The sequence below is a fragment of the Euleptes europaea genome, chromosome 3, assembly GCF_029931775.1.
Source record: "Euleptes europaea isolate rEulEur1 chromosome 3, rEulEur1.hap1, whole genome shotgun sequence".
Classification (NCBI taxonomy): Eukaryota; Metazoa; Chordata; class Lepidosauria; order Squamata; family Sphaerodactylidae; genus Euleptes; species Euleptes europaea.
In genome coordinates this window covers 96380736-96399727 of record NC_079314.1, presented here as the reverse complement: position 1 = coordinate 96399727, position 18992 = coordinate 96380736, and the positions used below count along the sequence as shown (strand labels likewise).

Genomic DNA, 18992 nt, shown 5'->3' with positions numbered 1-18992 from the left:
AAAATTAAACATCAGTTCTTTTATTTATTTCAATTAATTTATCACTGCTTCTTTTCAACACAGAGCAATTCAGCGTTAAGACTTTTAAAAATGCCACAATTAAGCACCAGAAGATACCATCATACATTGCATTTTTTTTGCAAGGAATTGGCAGATCAGAAGTGTTTAAACTCTATTTAAAGCACCATGTTTGAGAATGTACGCACATTCATATTTAACCTGTTATTTTGTAATTATTCCCAAGCAATAGAATAGATGCTTCTTTCAAAACAAGATATTTTCCTTTCATTTTCATGATAGCTCAGTAGTAACTATCACCAATGTTTAACAGTTTCGTTAAATATAAAATTGTTCCAGATCCCTGATGCAAGGCACTTCAAGCACTTGCAAGAAAGAGTCCTTGTAAACAATGATACATATAAAATAAGTGAATAATTTTAGTAGAGTGTCTGACGGTACAATGAACAGTTATCACATAGAATAACGCACATGATCAGAACCAGAATATACATCTCAATCTTAATTTAAAACAATGGGTTGGATCCAAAGATTCCCTTTCTTCTAGGCCGAAGAGCATATTTCCATTAGTGGATGGGTGTTATCACCAAAAGCAGTGTGTGGCTCTTCCACTAGCGAAACACATGGGCAGCTGCCCAATTTGCCCAGTACTAGAGGAAAAGGCAGCAGCAACTACCCCAAACCCAACGGCACTCAACTGAGAAGCCTCCTGCCAAGATCCCATGAAAGCTCTGTCTGTCTAGCTGACCCCCTGCTTCCCATCCTCAGCAAACAAGCAGAAAGCTGACAAGCAGCCATAGAAAAGCCATAGAACCCACAAGCTTAGCATTTTCAGTTCTTTTTACTGCTGCAGCCCCTTCCTTCTAGTACAATGGCTCCCCAATTCTGCCTGGGCAGTGAGCAGATGCTCAGCTGAGGGGGAGTAGGCAAGACTTGCCAGTATGAACCCCTCTCCACCATACTGTCTGCAACAAGGCACTTTGCTAAAGACAGGGTGTCCAACTTCAGCTTATATCTGTTGGCACAAGACTGCTAAATGATTCTCTGCCTGCTAACGGTACTTTGGATCCAACTTGTGTTCTAGGATTTTAAGCTTAATGATTATATGGAGGGACCATAAACATGCTTATCTCTTAAACAGCAGATCAGAACACATTTCGAAAAGGTTTAAGTAGACTATGGATTTACTTTAAATTGATCCCATCATTGCTAATACTAATAGACACAAGTACTTAAAAGAAAAATCCAGCAGTTTATGGTGCAGTTAAATAATTCCAATCCCTATGTACACATGATGGAGAGACAATTTCTTGTGCATTAATTCAAGTATCCAAAGCACCTAATTATAAGATTATCAAAACTACCATTTGATCCTCTTATTGCTTTTACTTCAAGTCATCTCTTCCCTGCTGTGACAAAGAAAAAAAGAAAGTGGACAAAGAAGCAAAATACTGAACAACAAATACATTTAAAATTTCAGGAAAGACAGTGGGCATGATTCACGTGCCATGAGGACAGAGCAGGGGATTTTAATAGGGTTAATGGAGCCTTTTTTTCTCCCCACTTGCCATGCCCAAAAAAATTACTAGGATATTTGGAGGACTGTGTGCACATCCCTTGTCCCTGTCAAGCCTTCCTTCATCATGCATTTCAAGTCAAAGAAAGAGAGCGTTGGGTGGGAATATGAGAGACGTACATAAATCTTCACCTCTCCCAATGTCCTGTTGCAGACACTTGCACTTGCACATACAAGAACCAATGAACTCTGACCGTGAAAGCCTTCGACAATAACTTGCACATATGTTCAGGTGAAAAAGAAAAAAACCCCCAGAGAGCTTTGAGTCCTAATGTAACCCTTTACATCCAGGTTCTGGGCCTGCAGATCTAGTGGACTGTGCCCCAAGTATTTAAGGAAAGCTTCATTAGTGGGTAAGTTATGTCCATTCCTCATGTTCTGCGTTGTAGCTGCCTAAGCCTTGAGTGTCCCATCATCAATATTTTGCTCAGTGGAATACTAGAAAGGAAACAATGCCCATATTTTGGAAACCTGCACAAAAAAGAAGTTAGTTTCTCCTCAAGGTGGCTCTCTATTCAGCCCAGACATTCTCTGGAACATTGAATCCTTCCATTCCAAGAGACACACTGTAGATTGCTCTCCTAATAGCTGAACATTCAGAGAACAAGGGGAAAGGAATGAACATAATATGCTGCTCTAGGTTTCCCTCCATAAGATGAAGTGGAAATGAAAAGCTGGCATTCAAAAACACAGGTACTCTCCCCTGGCTCATGGACACTAAAGGTTTAAGAGTTCATGTATACATGCTTACCATGCAGCGATTGCAGTGTCAAGTGACCTGCATGTATGAAAGGCCCGCTGCAGATAATACTCTCCTCACAAGTTTATTAAAGGGAAAAGAGTACTTCACCAAAAACAAAAGAGCCCACCCCCCACCCACCTTCAGGGATCACTGCAAAATTACTTCAAGTCCTCATTAAAAAAAAATAATCCTAACAGATGACTCATCCATGTGATCTGAACAGAAAACACCTTCAATCTTAAATTTTCTTCATGCCTGTAGGTGATGTCAGCAAATAGCCAAGATGTGACTGGGGTTGTTGTATCACATTCAACACTTGATGCCCAATTTACTGGGACCATTGGAAAAGGAATACAACGGGGGGTGGGGGTGGGGAAGCAGCAGGACAAAAAAGTGGTAACAAACCGCTTATTTTCAACTCCCGAGTGAATCTGGCTCAACTGTAGGTTTTCAGTGGAGTCCGTTACACATTCAGCTGCCACTAATCAAAACGGGGCACGCGTGAATGAATCAGGACTGAGTTAAGCTTTGGGGCTTTTTTCTTTTCTTAGAAAGCAACAAAGCTACAGTTACTATGAAGCAGGACTGTATCACTTTTGTAGAGAACTCAGGGCAGGCCTATTTGGGTGTGACTGTAACAGCTTTGCTGGACATTAATAACTTGCTACAGTTCTTTCCAGTATCCATGTTAGACTTATAAGGGACCTGCCACCTCCTTGGGTGTAGTAAACACCTATGAAATATTCCAGCACGAGGGGACAAAGTTACAAATATATGTTCACAGACCTGTACATTACAAAATACAGATTCAAAACAAGAAATAAATTGACTTCTCATCTGTGAAGACCTGTTAAAACTATGGAACTATTTAAATACAAAAAGCCTCTTAAAAAAAGGAAGTGTCTTTCTCTTAAAAACTGTGGACATGTTCTTAAAATGACCTAATTCATTGATCTAAACCTACAACACAATCGGTTTGAACTACTGTAAGAAAACTAAGAGGTAAAATGCTATTAAATGCTTCAGTTGGAGGAACTGAGGTACCATTCTTGACAACTGTACATAAAAAATCTTGCAGTGCTTAGGTATGACTGAAAAGGCAGACTTTAAGCATTGTTTCCTTGTTCCTCTTGTGGCCTACGGTTGTTATATTCGGGAATCTGGTCTGTAAAGGATTCTGTCATCCACTGTCCATTGGGGACATCTCCAAAGGAAGATCCACTGCTATATTCTGCATTGGATGCTGCATAAAAATAAACCAAAATGTGTTCCTAATTTAGTGGGCACTGCGTCCAAAAGAAAAGGCATTTCAAATCTGCCTGCCTGGACACAGTTTCGATCTTTATCTGCTTAATAATTCCTTTATCTGCTTTACAAGAACAGCGCCATTGGGGATGCTGTGGAGACCTTAACTCCTTTCTGTAATTTTTTTCTTTAAAGGATAAGCTTTTAGTCTTTACTTGTTAAGACAGAAAAAATAAATATGAAGGCAGTATTCTGTCCAGCTGTACAACAAAGTAACAAAATCTGTTCCCAATTTTCTCCCCAATGAATACAAAGGAACTAGGATGAGGGAAATAACCTGAAACATTTAAATTCCATTAAACTCAACTTCGTTACTAAATAACTTAAACATATCCTTGAACTGAGTTTTCCTGTCTCACACTGACTTCCAATGCCCTCTGTCCACACATTGAAACATGCCTTGCTACAGCCCTGCTGGTTACAATAATTATTTCATTTCAAAGAGCAAGTTGTAACAAGGGGAAACAAAAGCTTGGATCCTGCCTGAAAGTTTCATGGACAGAAAGGATGTGTGAATGTGGCAGAGGTCTGACACCCTCCCCACCCCCAGCTAATCCTGTTGGTCCCGTCTTCAGGAGCAGCATTTCTTGAGACATTCTAAGCTGCAGTGGGAGGTGGGAAAGTCTCAGTCCAAAGACGGAAATTCTTCCATCTGTGGAAATTTTAGGCTGCATCCAAATAACTAACTACTGAAAAGTCTGAATATGATGGAGTTATTTAAATTTGCACATATTTCCCTCAGCTCTTTGAAAAATTTAAGGCTTGTATGTGAATGCCCCCCCCCCAAAAGGACCAAGCTGAATGACTAAGCTTTTCAACACCTAAACTGCGTTATAGTTTTGCACTGATCTAAACCTACTGTGGCAGTGGTCTAAAAATAATAGAATAATTATTCTTTCTACTGAATTTCTATTCCCCCCCCCCCTGGTTTCAGAGGGTAGCTGGGTTTGGTCTGCAGTTGAACAGCTAGATTCAAGTCCAGTAGCATCTTCGAGACCAACAAGATTTTGGGGTATGCGCTTTCGAGACTCAACGCTCCCTTCGTCAGATACCTGACTTATTACACCCCAAAAATCTTGTTGGTCTCTAAGGTGCTACTGGACTCAATTTTAGCTTTCCCCCTATTTACATTAAAAATGTAAGTTAATTTTAAACATTCCCAATTTACCTGTTCCATTTGAAGAAAAGTTACATGGTTCACTCTCACTGGCTGTTTTCTCACTGTAAGCTCCCCCGTAAGCTGCTTCGTAACCTGGATCATATTTTTCTTCTTTGACGGCCATTTTCTTAGCATCCTCTGGACAATGCAAACCAACAGTTAATTCACTTGCAGTAATTCAGGTCAGGGTCTGTAGAGTTTTGTGACAGCTATTCCCCAAATACGAAGCACATCGACACAGTCCTCTAACTCATGGCACCCAGAGATTGTCTACACCCTGCTTTATTTTACACATGCATTCAGTAAACATGAATTTAGTTATACCTTGTGCAAGCTGCAAGTCAAAGGTGTATTGCACTTCTTGGATCTCTGTGTTTGATGTAATGCCTTTTAGCTGATCCCTTAGGTCCTTCAGCTTTATATAATAATGAACTTTATCTTGCGCACGAGGAAACTGAGCACATCTTGCACTGGATGATGGCATAACGTAGCAGAGCTGCGCAAAACATCGCACAAAAGAGCAAGCAGTGTTAGCTCAGAAATCACCAAGTTGGTACAGCAGTTACTGAAGCACTATGAACAACCTGCATATATTTCTAACATCTCTCTCAATCTAACACAGTGGTTCTAAAAACTGGGCAAGTACTAATGATATGCAAGGTGTTCTCTCCATCTCAATATATTTAAATGAACTGCATATACAGCTTAATTAGTTACCTTTCCAAAAATGAGAAGATCTACACATCTAAATTCACTAATTATCCGACTTTTGAGGGCAGCAGGATAACAGGAAGACCCAACAAGAGATGGATTGACTCAATAAAGGAAGCCACAGCCCTCAATTTGCAAGATCTGAGCAAGGCTGTCAAAGATAGGACATTTTGGAGGACTTTGATTCACAGGGTCGCCATGAGTCAGAAGCGACTTGACGGCACTTAACACCCACACATCCGACTTTTGCACTTGGGATAAAACAATTACTGATTTAAATTTCTACTGATTATGATCCCGTGCCACTTTTATATTTCTAACCAAGGCAGGAACTTACAGTTTCTGTGTCTGGAACTTTATGAGGCTGCAGTCCAAATTCCAGCTTTTTAACCTTCACTCCAAAAACCTCTTTACTAAATATGTCATAAATACCTACAGCAAAATCAAAGATAACCCACTATTAGACACAATGCATGACCAGCAGAACCATAATACAGAAGCTGCTTAAGTTGAAACCTCACATTTTCCATTAAAAACTGCTATTTTAGGTTGATACTTCTGTAATTTCTGCACCAGAATGCGTCCTCCTTCCCGAAACTCTTTGCTAAAAGGAAAAAGAACCAAAAATAAAAATTGGACCACAGTTACCAGTGCCTACTGCATGACATTTTGACTTTTACCCTACCTGGAAAGGTCCTTGCTACCTGGTGTTGTCCTTTCCACCATATTTGTAAATCCAATACCATATTTATGCGGTAAGGTATGATCATCCATATGGTTCAACTGTTGGTCACTAAGTCCAGACAAAAACAGACACTTCCCTGTGAAGCCAGAAAATGCACATTTTCATCAAGGTATTTGTTTCTGAAAAATGTTTCTGAAAATGCACATTTTCTTATAGTTTACTTTCATCAAAGTATTTGTTTCTGAAAATATGATAAGCACAATGATAAGGGATCTATAAGCATACAAATTGATGCTAGAGGCACTTTGTGTAATGCTCTAGTCAGTTTTTTCATATCACTAACAAGATCAGAGGTCTTTAATCCATGGATCAATAAGCCCCACCTGCTGGCTTGTGAGCCAGCATGGTGCAGTGGTTAAGAGTGGCAGACTCTAATCCGGAGAACCGGGTTTGTTTCCCCACTCCTCCACAGGAAGGCTGCTGGGTGATCTTGGGCCAGTCACAGTTCTCTCAGAACTCTCAGCCCCACCTACCTCAGAAGGTGTCCGTTGTGGGGAGGGGAAGGGAAGGCGATTGTAAGCCACTTTGAGACTCCTTAAAGGCAGAGAAAAGCGGGGTATAAAAGCCAACTCTTCTTCTGAGCCCTTGCAGGGCAGCCTTTTTGTCTTCTGCTGCTTTTTAGAAGAACCTGTTCCTAGTATAGATGTGTGGAGAGCAAGGGCGCTATACATTCTGACTCCTTTTGCCTGCATGCTGAGAAGAACAGCAGAGTAGTTGGAAGAGGTAAATCAGCAATGGAGAGGATTCCTATAAGGCTCTGACTCTTGCCTTGTGCTTCCTGTTTCCAGCTCTTGGTCTGCTGCCTACAGTTCTGGCCTTGACTCTGGGTCCCCTCTTTCTGACCAGTGATTCTGATACCATGTGACTTCCTTTCATGTGCTTGAAGCTCCTTGGCCCCTGCTGCTGCAGGTCTAGAAAGGCTGAACATCACTGGACTAGATCGGCTGTATTTTTAAACCCGGTTTTGCTATATCACGTGTCCTGAGTGGCAATTTGTCACACAATGATGCTTGTGCAAGGTGGCAGTATAGTCCACACCTCACCCCAGAATCCTGTCACTGTTGTGTACAAATGCCATGAAATGGAATGCTCAACTGTCTTAAGAGCTACAAACTTGCCTGCAATTGCTCTGGACACACAATCTTTGTTCTACCTTCGCTCCTCACCTTCAGTTTTTCTAATGAGTTTTCACCAACTCATCATTTTGCACAGCCTCCATTTTAAAAGCTGCTTGTAGCAGAAGCCTGGCTATTTCACTAAACTATCTCCAAGATATAATCACCATAATAATTTATTCTGAATTAAAACTCAACCTTGAAATTTAGCAGTTGGAATTTAGAAAAAAATATTCAGCAGGCCATGAGACCAGACTACTTACAAAAGTGGTTTCCAGGTCCTGGGTAATGATGCCCTTTGTAGGCTGCCATTAAGCCTGGATTTATACCAATCTAGAAAGCAAAACAGCAATGAAATAACTGAGATTTTGAATCGATGAAGAATATCACATGCCAAACAAATAAAATTAAAAATACACACAATAGCAAAGGGCCCCCCAAAATGGAGCAAGGTGTGCCATGGCACCCACCGAAACCTTTCCTAGTTCCTGCCAAGTGTGTTTATGAAGTAGGAAGGGCCAGGTGGGGCTTTTGCCCAGCAGTGCTTGATTGATTATGCAGATTTTTAAAAATGTTGCTTTGGCAGCAGCTGCTACCACCGCACAAGGATCTTCACTGTATAACTGAAAGTAACCTGCTGTAGCCATTTTGTGGATGGCTCCACCTCCTGAGGCAGCCATTTTGTGGCTGCGCCCACCATACTGTATCAGAATTCCAAAGGTACCAACAAGGCTCAAAAAGGTTGGGGACCCTTGCAATAGCATATCACTATGAACCCACTATTAAGTTCCTGGGATAGGAGCAGGATACAGGTCTAAAACTTAAAATAAAATCTGGAAAAGGACACTTAAATTTCAGCATTTGGGAAGAATTTCTCTTATCATGGCATCGAGCAAATTGCAGAAGTAGTTACTTGAAAGATTTTAAAGACAGCAATACTCTTATCCACTAATACCAAATCAGTGAAAGTGATTGTAAAAAGTAAGCTCAGGAATCTTAACTCCTTGGACCAGAGCAAGAGCCAGAAAAGTTGTTTTGTAAATAAATGCCATATTCCTGTTGGCAAGAAAGAAAATCTCTCCTCTATAGGTTTGCCCTGTCAAAAGTTAAGCATGTTTTGTTTTAGCAATACATTTATGCAAGGACAGGAGGTCCACCCATAAGCCAGTTCATCTGAGTACATCTTTTAAACTTAAAGCAAGTCTTACTTAGATGTAAAGTCCACTTAAGTCAGTGTGATTATAGGTAGTTAAGGATTGAAATGTTAGTCCTATTGAAACTAATGAGATTGACAGGCTTTAAAAAAGCACCACAGAAGTAATAGAACCATTGGACTAGACTACTGTGCAGTTTTTGTAATTAATAATTTCGGTTCCTCTCAGTTGGAGAAGGGCTGACATTTCTCAGAATTAGCACATACATTGTGATTTAGTTAATGCACATCAGTGAGAGTTCCTGTAGGGATGCCACTAGAGGCAAATGGCCTTGATGTCCAGAAGGCTGGAAGTGTTGCTTCTAGTCAAGGGCAGAAGGTGAAAACACATTGCTCCCAGTGAATGGTAGAAGATGAGCCTAGCTGGTAAGCTGCCCTCAGTGATGCTCTGGTGGCATCACTTTCCCGGTTAGTGATTCCAGCAGCGGTGCCACAGAAGAGAGGCCCACACCAGAGTAGACACTGTTAGCTGTGTAGTCAGCAAAGACAAAAAGATCCCAGCACACAAGACGCTCTCTACATCATGATATTTTCTTTCCATATGTTCTTGGAGAAAAAGCTTCTAATGTGCCATTTTGCCTCTCCTAGATGACTGCACAGAAACTTGTACATTTGCAATTTCCTAGACTGTAGACAACGACAGAATGCAGGAGCATCAGGAAGCTGCTGAGTTCCATCTGCTGCAGCACAGTAATGGTCATCACTACCTGCCCCACTGGGGGAAGGGGGCAGAAACAGCACTGAAAGGATTGCACTTTCCTCCCTAGCTGTAGCTTCTTTTCTCTGCCACTGCTATGCATGCATGCCCGCAGGACCAGCCACAATTTTTGGCTACTTCTAGCTGCCATTACTGTTACAGTGTGGTGTAGTCCACACTTCCCTTAGCCCTTTGCTCATCTGTTTTCTCTGTCTGGAAGGCAGGAGTTGCAACAACAGGAAGTAAACAGGGACTGAGTCTCTTCCCTCTTTTGGAACATGCCACACAGCTCCTCCTTTTTCTCCCCCTCCTCTGATGGGCAGGTGCAGCAACCGAAGCTTGTTGCTTGTCTGTGGGCTGGCTCACCCAGCTGCCAGGAGAAGGCAACGCCAAGAGTTAGCAGCTGTTGCTAGCAGTAGCTATCTAAACAGTCACAAGACTTGGCAAGGTACCATCTGGTCTTGCACAGACAAGCGAAGCTTCCTAGGCATATCTTAGCCACAAGAAGTGAATGGCTGTCATCTCCACCCCGACCCACCAACCACCCAGCAGAGGGCAGATGGCAAAAGCTTCTGCCACATGCCTTCTGACTAGACTCAACACTTCCTGTGGCTAAGATACACCTTGCAGGCATGTATGTGCAGGACCAGATGGGAGCTTGCCAAGGGCCCCCCCAAACCTGGTAACCCCTGACGGTGCCTTGAATTTTACAGAAAAAAGGCTATATACTAAGAAAGCTTGGAAAAAGCAAAAGTGTAACTCTTTATACTGAATGTACAGAAATAACAGAAGGGTCACTTGTAATTTGCAGACAATCTAGCAAAGAATCACATGGAACAACAAATGACTATCTTCTGAGCTTTCCCTGTACTCAACGTAAAGAACTATTGCAGTTCTGTTTTTAAAAAAATTAAAAATTGGCTGCTTCAATAAAATCAGTTATTTGTACAATAAAATGTTTTGTTACAAAAATGATTCATTTGCTAGTATGAATTTTGGATGTTATTGTCAAAGTGAAACAGAGAATATTGTGGCATCTTAAAGATTAAACAGAATTATTGTGGAATTAAGTAGAGCTTGCTTCACTGAATGTATGAACAGCCATTCTTGGTTGGCAGTCTGTGCAAGTATCTATCTGTGCACACAGACAGGAAAAAATTGAAACAGCAGGGCCAAGAGGCCATGAAATGAAAAGTGTACGAGTCTGCGAGATTACTATGCAACAACCAATTCCCAAACCACAATAGCAGTCATTGTGCCAATGCTCAAATTAAGATACTGCAAAACTGGCAAATGTACAGAAGGCAACTAAGGTCAGAGAACCCTTGCCTATGAGGAAAGGCGGGCGAATACAAGACTAAGGATCAGGGAGGGGTGTACCAGATAAAATTATGTACCGTGGGGGGGGAATGAAGTGGACAGACAGGGTTTTTTCACCTTCTCCCACAATACTAAAACTCAGGAGCATTTCTTGGGGGGGGGTTGGTCTGTTCCGCACGTGTTTTGCTCCCTCCCCCTCCCCAAGAGTACTTCTCTCAGATCCCTCCCTTGCAGGTGAATTGCCCTTTATGCATCTGACAAAACAGGCTCTATTCCATCAAACCTTGTGCCACAACAAACCTCTCAGTCTTTTTATCAAAAGCACCTTAACCCAGATTGCCCTCTAGAATTTATCACCAAGATGCTAACTGCACTGACTGGGGGGGGGGGGGAGAAATCAAAAGCTTTATACAATTGACTTACAATTACAATGTCCAGATTGAAAGTCAGTATATCAGGCAGTGTTTTGGTCAACAATTCAGCTTCAGATACACCATTAAAACGATCCACTTTCCTTTTGACTTTGAAAGTGTCTGTGATTTTCTCTTGTTTGCCTTTTGACTTGGCAGCTTTAGCAGCAGGCTTTTTGGGTTCAGTAGATTTAGTTTTTCTCTTCCTTCCTTTTGGAGCAGCTGAAAAAGACACAGCCAAAACTCATGATGTCCTTTTTAACCATGGTACTGAAAAGGTGAAACTTTCAATGATATGTAACGTATGTTCAAACGTGTCAGGCTGTATCGGCTAAACGCTGCCATCTGACAAATTTTCTTAGCCTTCTAGGTCCCACGTTTTCCCATCCCCTTACTGACCTTGTGTGAGGGCAATGCTTTTCATTGCATCTGAGTCACATCACTAGTAGATCCCCTGCTAATACATGCCAGTTAAGTATTTTTAAGGCTTGAAAATGAGTTTCTGGCTATCAACTTTGTTCCAGTGCCTGCTCCTGATACCACAGGAAGTACATAAAAGAAAATCACTTGAAAAAATCCAAGATTTGAGTCCAGTAGTGCCTAAAAACCAACAAGATTTTGGGGTACAAGCTTTTGAGAGTCAAAGCTCCCTTCGTTAGAAAAATGCAAGTTATACAACTTCAGCTCCATGCACTGCCTTGGTTCAGTTGTAACAAACCATACTTTTCCAGTATGTGAATGAGCCTGGAGGATCCTTGTACATACCCTCTTTCCATCATACTTAGCAAGATAACTCATCATCACTGTTATTTCCATACTTACAGCTAACAATAGTGTGGTTTGAATATGAACTGTGGTTTGAATTTATCCTGTGATTTAAGATTCCAAAATGGGAACCGTCCACAGCCGCCCTGAGCCCAACTTCTGCTGGGAAAGGGCGGGGTAAAAATTAGATGGTCTATCTGTCTAACTATGCTTTACCACAAACCCAGAAATATTGAATTTTCCTGCCATGCAATAAAATGGACCATGGAATATAATGCATGCTGTGCTGAGCTCTTTGTATAAACAGCAGCGTAATTGTGTGACTGACAGATGCAGCGAAGAAGGGAGTGGAATGGGATGTTGCGGAGCCCAAACATCCTCTAGGCTCATTCATATAGCTCCAATCATAGTTTGCTTTTGCATTTGATCCTAGCCATTTTTTTGCTTTTGCATTTGATCCTAGCCATTTTTTTCTTCAACCTTCTAGCCACTGGTCTGCAATTTAATTCAATCTAGTCAATGTTGCTCATTGCCAAGCGTAATGTCTCAGTAACCATTTAGGTGTCTTAGCTGGTTCTCATTAACCCCCAAGGATGCTGTAAAGGCGAAAACGGACCTGCCTTTCCAGCCATCCTTGGGAAAGCTGAAATACACCACAACGTTTTGTTGCAGGTCCCCACTTGTACAATTTCTAACCAGAAAAACAGGAAAGAAAAGCAGTTCAACAAGAAAGACTGTCTAGATGATCTCAGATCAAAGTATTGTACAAACTGATACCACGATTATGTGGATAAGTTAGGGGCAAATCAATATACCGTATATACTCGGGTATAAGCCGACCCGAGTATAAGCTGACCCCCCGAAATTTGAGGCCAGAAAAGGGAATTTCTTATTGACCCGCATATAAGCCGAGGGTCAATAAGAAATTCCCTTTACTGGTAATGCTGCGCTCTAAAATGGCGGCCTCCATTTTAGAGCGCAGGGATGATCTCGCCCCTGCCCCAGGTCACCCTCCCGCCGGCCTCCCGGGCCCACCCGACCCACTCCGACCCCAGTGCCATCCCAGAGGGGGAGGGGGAAGAGCCCCTGAACCCCCTACTCACCAGGAGAGGCAGCGAATCGGCGGCGGCGGCATGGCCTTCCTGGGCCTGCAGGAGGCCCCTGCAGGCTGCTGCCGGCCGGAGGAAGCGGTGCAGGCCCGGCGGCGGCACGGCCTTCTTGGCCCTGCAGGCCGCTGCCAGCCGAAGGAAGCCTCGTGGGCCCGGTGGCGGCGTGGCCTCCCGGGCCTGTAGGAGGCCCCTGCAGGCTGCTGCCGGCCGGAGGAAGCCTTGCGGGCCCGGCGGTGGCGGCGCGGCTTTCCTGCGCCTGCAGGAGGGCCCTGCAGGCTGCTGCCGGCCGGAGGAGGCGGCGCGGGCCCGGCGGCGGCGCGGCCTTCTTGGCCCTGCAGGCCGCTGCCGGCCGAAGGAAGCCTCGCGGGCCTGGTGGCGGCGCGGCCTTCCCGGGCCTGCAGGAGGCCCCTGCAGGCTGCTGCCGGCCGAAGGAAGCCTTGCGGGCCCGGCGGCGCGGCCTTCCTGGGCCTGCAGGAGGCCCCTGCAGGCCGAAGGAAGCCGTGCGGGCCCGGAGGCGATGACGACGGTAAGTTCCCCCCTCCCTCCTCCCCCCTCTACCGTATTGTATTGACCCGTGTATAAGCCGAGTTCGGCTTTTTCAGCCCTTTTTTTGGGCTGAAAAACTCGGCTCATACGCGAGTATATACGGTAATAAACTTTGTATTTTATCATATACCACAGAAACATACAGCATTTGAAAATAATTTCCATATACACGGCTGCTTGATCAAATTGCATACATCATGAGAAAAACTGCATAAACACAATAAAAGAGGGAAAATGCAATGTGAAGGGACTCTTTTGTACTAAATATTACTTGCGATGTAACAACTTTCTCATTAGTTATACTACCATACTTAAGAATGAAGTCATGCTATTGTTTTCAGAAATTCTAAAGGACACTTTCCTGCATACTGCTGAAACCTTCCAAGGATAAGGCCAATATAAATAATTGCTTCCACATTTATAATCTAATTCAAATTAACATGGATTAAATGATAGTTTTAAGATACCTTGAACAGGCTCCTGAATGCAGTTTGGATTCAAAACTCCCTGAAGATCTTGCTGTTCATCCATCATCTCCATGTCTGGAGATGCAGTCATCATTTCATGGAAAGGAAAAGGGTAAAATGCTGGCTGAAGAGGAGTGTAATATCTTTTAAAAAAAAATAGCAAAGTGAAAGTTATTGCTACTTCAAATTCTCTTGAATTTACAAACTATTCCCATGGTATTTGACATGCATTTGCAAGACTGATTTTGTTGGAATTCCCATGTGGAGGATTTGGCAACTCTAATTTATAGTTCTTAGAACAGACATCTTTATTCTTATACTCATACTTCCATAAAGAAACAAGATGCATATCAAAGAGCATACAACATTTATTACTCATGAATAGTTTTTATTTTTAAAGTGCATGACTAAAGTGGTCATAGGGTTAATTCCTGAAGTTTACTTTTTAAATCAGAAGAAGGGAATGGCAAGCCTCCTCTGCTTGATCACTTGCCTTGAAAACCCTATGGGGTTGCCATAGGTTGGCTGCTATTTAACAGCACTTTACACACACACACTTTTTAAATCACAGGACTGGTTATTATTCTGTATCCATTAATCTGGAGGAAAGAGGCTGATAGTCACTCTGTACATACGTAAGCTCAAATCAACCTGTTTCAGGTACTTCAAATCCTCCAACCCCATGAATGAAGCAGTGTAGAGGAAATTAACCTGCGCAACCTGGCACAACCCTGTTCTAAAGCAGCAATTCCCAGTAACGTTTAATGCAGGGAATGGGAAAAAGATGGGACAACATGCTCTCATAAAACTGCAGCAGGGAAGCATTATTGCACAGCATCAGATATTATAGCTGTATCCCAAACAAAGCATTTTAGAATGTCTAAACAGGGCCACTACAACAGTGAAGAACGTCTAACCCACCCTCTTCCTCCCCCCTCCCTGAAGTTTCATAGATGGATAAGAATTCCTAGTTCACCAGCAAGTGAATAATAGAGGATTCCAGCTGATCTTCATCTTTGACAGGCATGCCAGTTTTTTAAATGGAGAGGAGCATGTTCAGTTTATAGGGCTCCATACCTGCTATCTGAAGTGGCCCAGAAACATCTCATGGACTGTGAGACTCAGGCTTGAGATTTTATTAACAAGATGTTATCACACAGTTAGACCAGTCTTAAAGCCAGTGTGGTGTACTGATCAGATGAGGATCTGGGAGACCCAAGTTTAAATCCCCAACTCTACCATAAAGCTTGCTATGTTCCATACAAGGTTTTGCTCCAGTTTTATGCCTAAACTGGAGTGGACTTTGGTTTTTTCTTTGTTGTTGATTTTTGGAGCATTCACACAATATCATCCATTAATTGTCCCCTTTCTGTATTTGCTCCCTCTTTGCTGTGATCCTTCCCAAACCTGGGTTGGTCAGATTTTTTGGGAAAGATTTACAAAGTGTGTTTTAATGCTGTAGTTGCCTGGACAGGAAAGCACACATTTTTGCAGATCTTGCTCACATCAGCACCATTTCCCTTGCCTCATCCCCCTGCAGCCACCATTCCATGCCCCTCGCCAGAGAGCTTTCTTAGACTTGAAACGAAGTGATTTACATCACACTATAGCTTTAAATCAGTAACTGACACATACTGAAGTGGCTTACTGATTTTTTCTTAAAGCCCTACAGTGACATGGGTGAAGGAATGATGGTTGTGCAGGAACTGGAGCAAGGAAAGTCTGAGGATGCTCTTTTGCCCCTGCATTTGCTACAGAAGGAGTGTGGGAAATCATGACCATGTGGATGCAGCCTGAAGAACCCCCAGCCAGTCACATACATACTCTCTCAGCTTAATTTACCTCACAGGGTGGTTGCAAGGATAAAATGGTAAAGAGGAGAACAGTGTACACCCCCCCCGAAGACCCTTGAAGAAAGGGTGGAATAAAAATGCCCACAATATTTACTTTAAAGCAAGCCTGTCCAAACTGTGGCCCAGGACGGCTATGAATGCGGCCCAGCACAAAATTGTAAACTTACTTAAAACATTATGAATCAGCTATTGTTAGTGTTAGTGTATTTTATGTGCGGCCCAAGACAATTCTTCCAATGCGGCCCAGGGAAGCCAAAAGATTGGACACCCCTGCTTTAAAGCATTTACAGTCCACCTTTCCTTAAAAGACTCATCAATAAATACATGCACAATGTAATAAATCACAGTGGGTAGCCGTGTTAGTCTGTCTGCAGTAGTAGAAAAGAGCAAGAGTCCAGTAGCACCTTAAAGACTAACAAAAATATTTTCTGGCAGGGTAGGAGCTTTCGTGAGCCACAGCTCCCTTCTTCAGATACAGCTAGAATGTGAATCCGTCCTTAAGTATAGGAGAGTGAATTCAGACAAGCATTCGTATGTAAATGTTAACAGTATGTAAATGTGAATAGCAGGCGTGATGGGATTAAGTGGGGTATGCAGAAGAGTCTGGGATGTCCAGGGGAGAGAAACTGCTGAATTACAGTTGATATTCAAACTAAAGACAATGCATTGGCTGGGCTGAATAGAGACCTTGCACTCATGGCTCATGACCAATGCTGATTTCTCCACACCCATCTCTCCCCTGGACATCCCAGACGCTTCTGCATACCACCCCTAATCCCATCACGCCTGCTATTCACATGTACATACTGTTAACATTTACATAGTAATGCTTGTCTGAATTCACTCTCCTCTACTTAAAGACAGATGGATTCACATTCTAGCTGTATCTGAAGAAGTGAGCTGTGGCTCACGAAAGCTCACACCCTGCCAGAAAATATTATTGTTAGTCTTTAAGGCGCTACTGGGCTCTTGCTCTTTTCTACTATCTGAAGAAGTGAGCTGTGGCTCACGAATGCTCCTACCCTGCCAGAAAATATTCTTGTTAGTCTTGAAGGCGCTACTGAACTCTTGCCCTTTCCTACTAATGTAATAAATGTATGCCAATGTCATCGCTGTTGCAATAACACAATCATAACTCTGGCGTTGCCATCCTAAGCAAATCGGCTGAGACCCCCGACTCAAGGGAACTGGCCCCCGGGGAAGCGTGCGCTGCTCCCAGAGCAAAATGGTCGTGTCGCTGACGCTCTCGGTCCGCCCAGCACCGGCCAAACGCAACGAAAGCAGCCGAACCAGCGGGCCCGGCCATCGCCCGGGGCTCGCGGCGACGCTGCCCGGGTCCTTCGCCCGCACCTCGCCTCCAACCCAGCCGTGGCTCGCGCGGGAGGCGTTTGCAGCCGCCTCGGCCTCCAGGCCAGCCGACCCAGGCCTCGGCCCTTTTGTGTGAGGCGCCGGCGCCGCCGCCCCCCCCCCCGCGGAAAGGAGGCCCCCTCCCCCCGCGGCCTCCTCGCCCCCCTCCCTGCCCGAAGAGGTACCTTCCGGCCCCGTCGGCTTCCATCCCCCAGCGCCGGTGTGTTTCTCTCGCCTGGCACCGAATCGGGGAGGGCCTCACGGACTCGACGCGACGGCCCCGCCCAACCCAGCCCCCGACGCCCCTCCACGTCCCTCGCCTCCGCCCCCCCTCTCCTCTCTCTCTCCCCCCTCCCCTCTCTCTCTCCCCCCTCCCCCATACCTTCTTCCTCGCTCTCATTCACAGCTCGCTGTGGCCCGGCCCGCCTAGCAGCGGCCGCTCACAGGGCACGTGGGCAAAGGCGGCCAATCAGAGTCGAGCGCCCGTTGGGGAACGCGGGGGGGGGGAGAGAAACCGACCGCGTAGGCGCGACCCGCGCCTCCCTCGCACACGCTAAGTGGGAGAACGCCTTGGGAAAACCCGAGTCGGGACTCGCACGCTCGCTGCGTGTTAACACGCGTGTTTGTTTGCGACAGACCGCTCTGACAGCGAGGGCGCCTTTAAGGCCGCGGAGAACGCTTTCCGCGCGCCCGGCGTCGGAATAGTACGTCACAGGCCTGCCACGTGACTGGCGCTGCGTGCGGGTTGGCTCGGCTCGTCCTGGTCCCTTGGCTGTGCGAGGTCTCCTTCGGCTGCTCCAAGAGGACCTCTTTGGCGCGTTCTTGGTGGACCTTTGTGTCTTCCCCTTAGTTCCTCAGTTTATAACCCGAATTAGTACTGCATCGTCGGGAGCTGATGCAGGCAAGTAGTCCCCACAGGCTCTGGTTGGCGACTATCCTTTAAAGAGAAGATAATTCCCAGTGGGTAGCCGTGTGAGTCTGTTTGCAGTAGTAGAAAAGAGCAAGAGTCCAGTAGCACCTGAAAGACTAACAAAAATATTTTCTGGCAGGGTGTGAGCTTTCGTGAGCCACAGCTCACTTCTTCAGGTATCTGAAGAAGTGAGCTGTGGCTCACGAAAGCTGCCAGAAAATATTTTTGTTAGTCTTTCAGGTGCTACTGGACTCTTGCACATTTAAAAAGAAAGTAACTGATGTGACGTCACCCCCTGGGTCAGGAATGACCCGGTGCTTGCACAGGGGACCTTTACCTTTTAACTACTCTGTGTTTCTGGGAGGGGGGAAAATTAGGGTCTCTTACCTAGTTGGAGAAGGATGTCCGGTGTCAGACAGTTGCATGCTGCAGTTCCATCTTAGACAAGCATGTGTATGAGCCATTGATTTGTGCGCTCGCTTACACAACTTTCTGAGCAGACGCCCTCCCCTTTTCTACAGCAAGTTGGATATCCCAAGCAGATGAACAGAACGAGTAAATAGCTTAATTCGGTTAATTTAATTCAGCAAGTTGGATATCCCAAGCAGATGAACAGAACGAGTAAATAGCTTAATTCGGTTAACTTAATTCAGCAAGTTGGATATCCCAAGCAGATGAACGGAACAAGTAAATAGCTTAATTCGGTTATTTCCAACAGCCGCCTCCCCAACATTTTGTAATCCGATCTTACCCATGTTTACTCAAAATGTAGTTGCATTAATTTCTAGTTCCGAACAAACGGGTTTAGAATATTGCCAAAGGCTTTCATGGTCAGAGTTCATTGGTTCTTGTAGGTTATCCGGGCTGTGTGACCGTGGTCTTGGAATTTTCTTTCTTGATGTTTCTCCAGCAGCTGTGGCAGGCATCTTCAGAGGAGTAACACTGAAAGACACTGTCCTTCAGTGTTACTCCTCTGAAGATGCC

At 44.3% G+C, this 18992-nt stretch overlaps 1 protein-coding gene across 1 annotated transcript; it reads right to left on the bottom strand.

Annotated features, from left to right (window-relative positions):
- Nucleotides 1-3425: 3425 nt before the first annotated feature.
- On the bottom strand, nt 3426-14041 carry TDG (thymine DNA glycosylase). Its single transcript, XM_056846820.1, has 9 exons — nt 13899-14041; nt 11025-11233; nt 7635-7704; nt 6197-6332; nt 6033-6115; nt 5849-5943; nt 5125-5296; nt 4810-4938; nt 3426-3579 (listed from the first exon to the last, which is right to left on the bottom strand). Exons 1-9 carry the CDS (start codon nt 13990-13992, stop codon nt 3443-3445), a joined length of 1125 nt encoding a protein of 374 aa, XP_056702798.1. The 5' UTR covers nt 13993-14041; the 3' UTR covers nt 3426-3442.
- Between the last annotated feature and the right edge of the window lie 4951 nt (nt 14042-18992).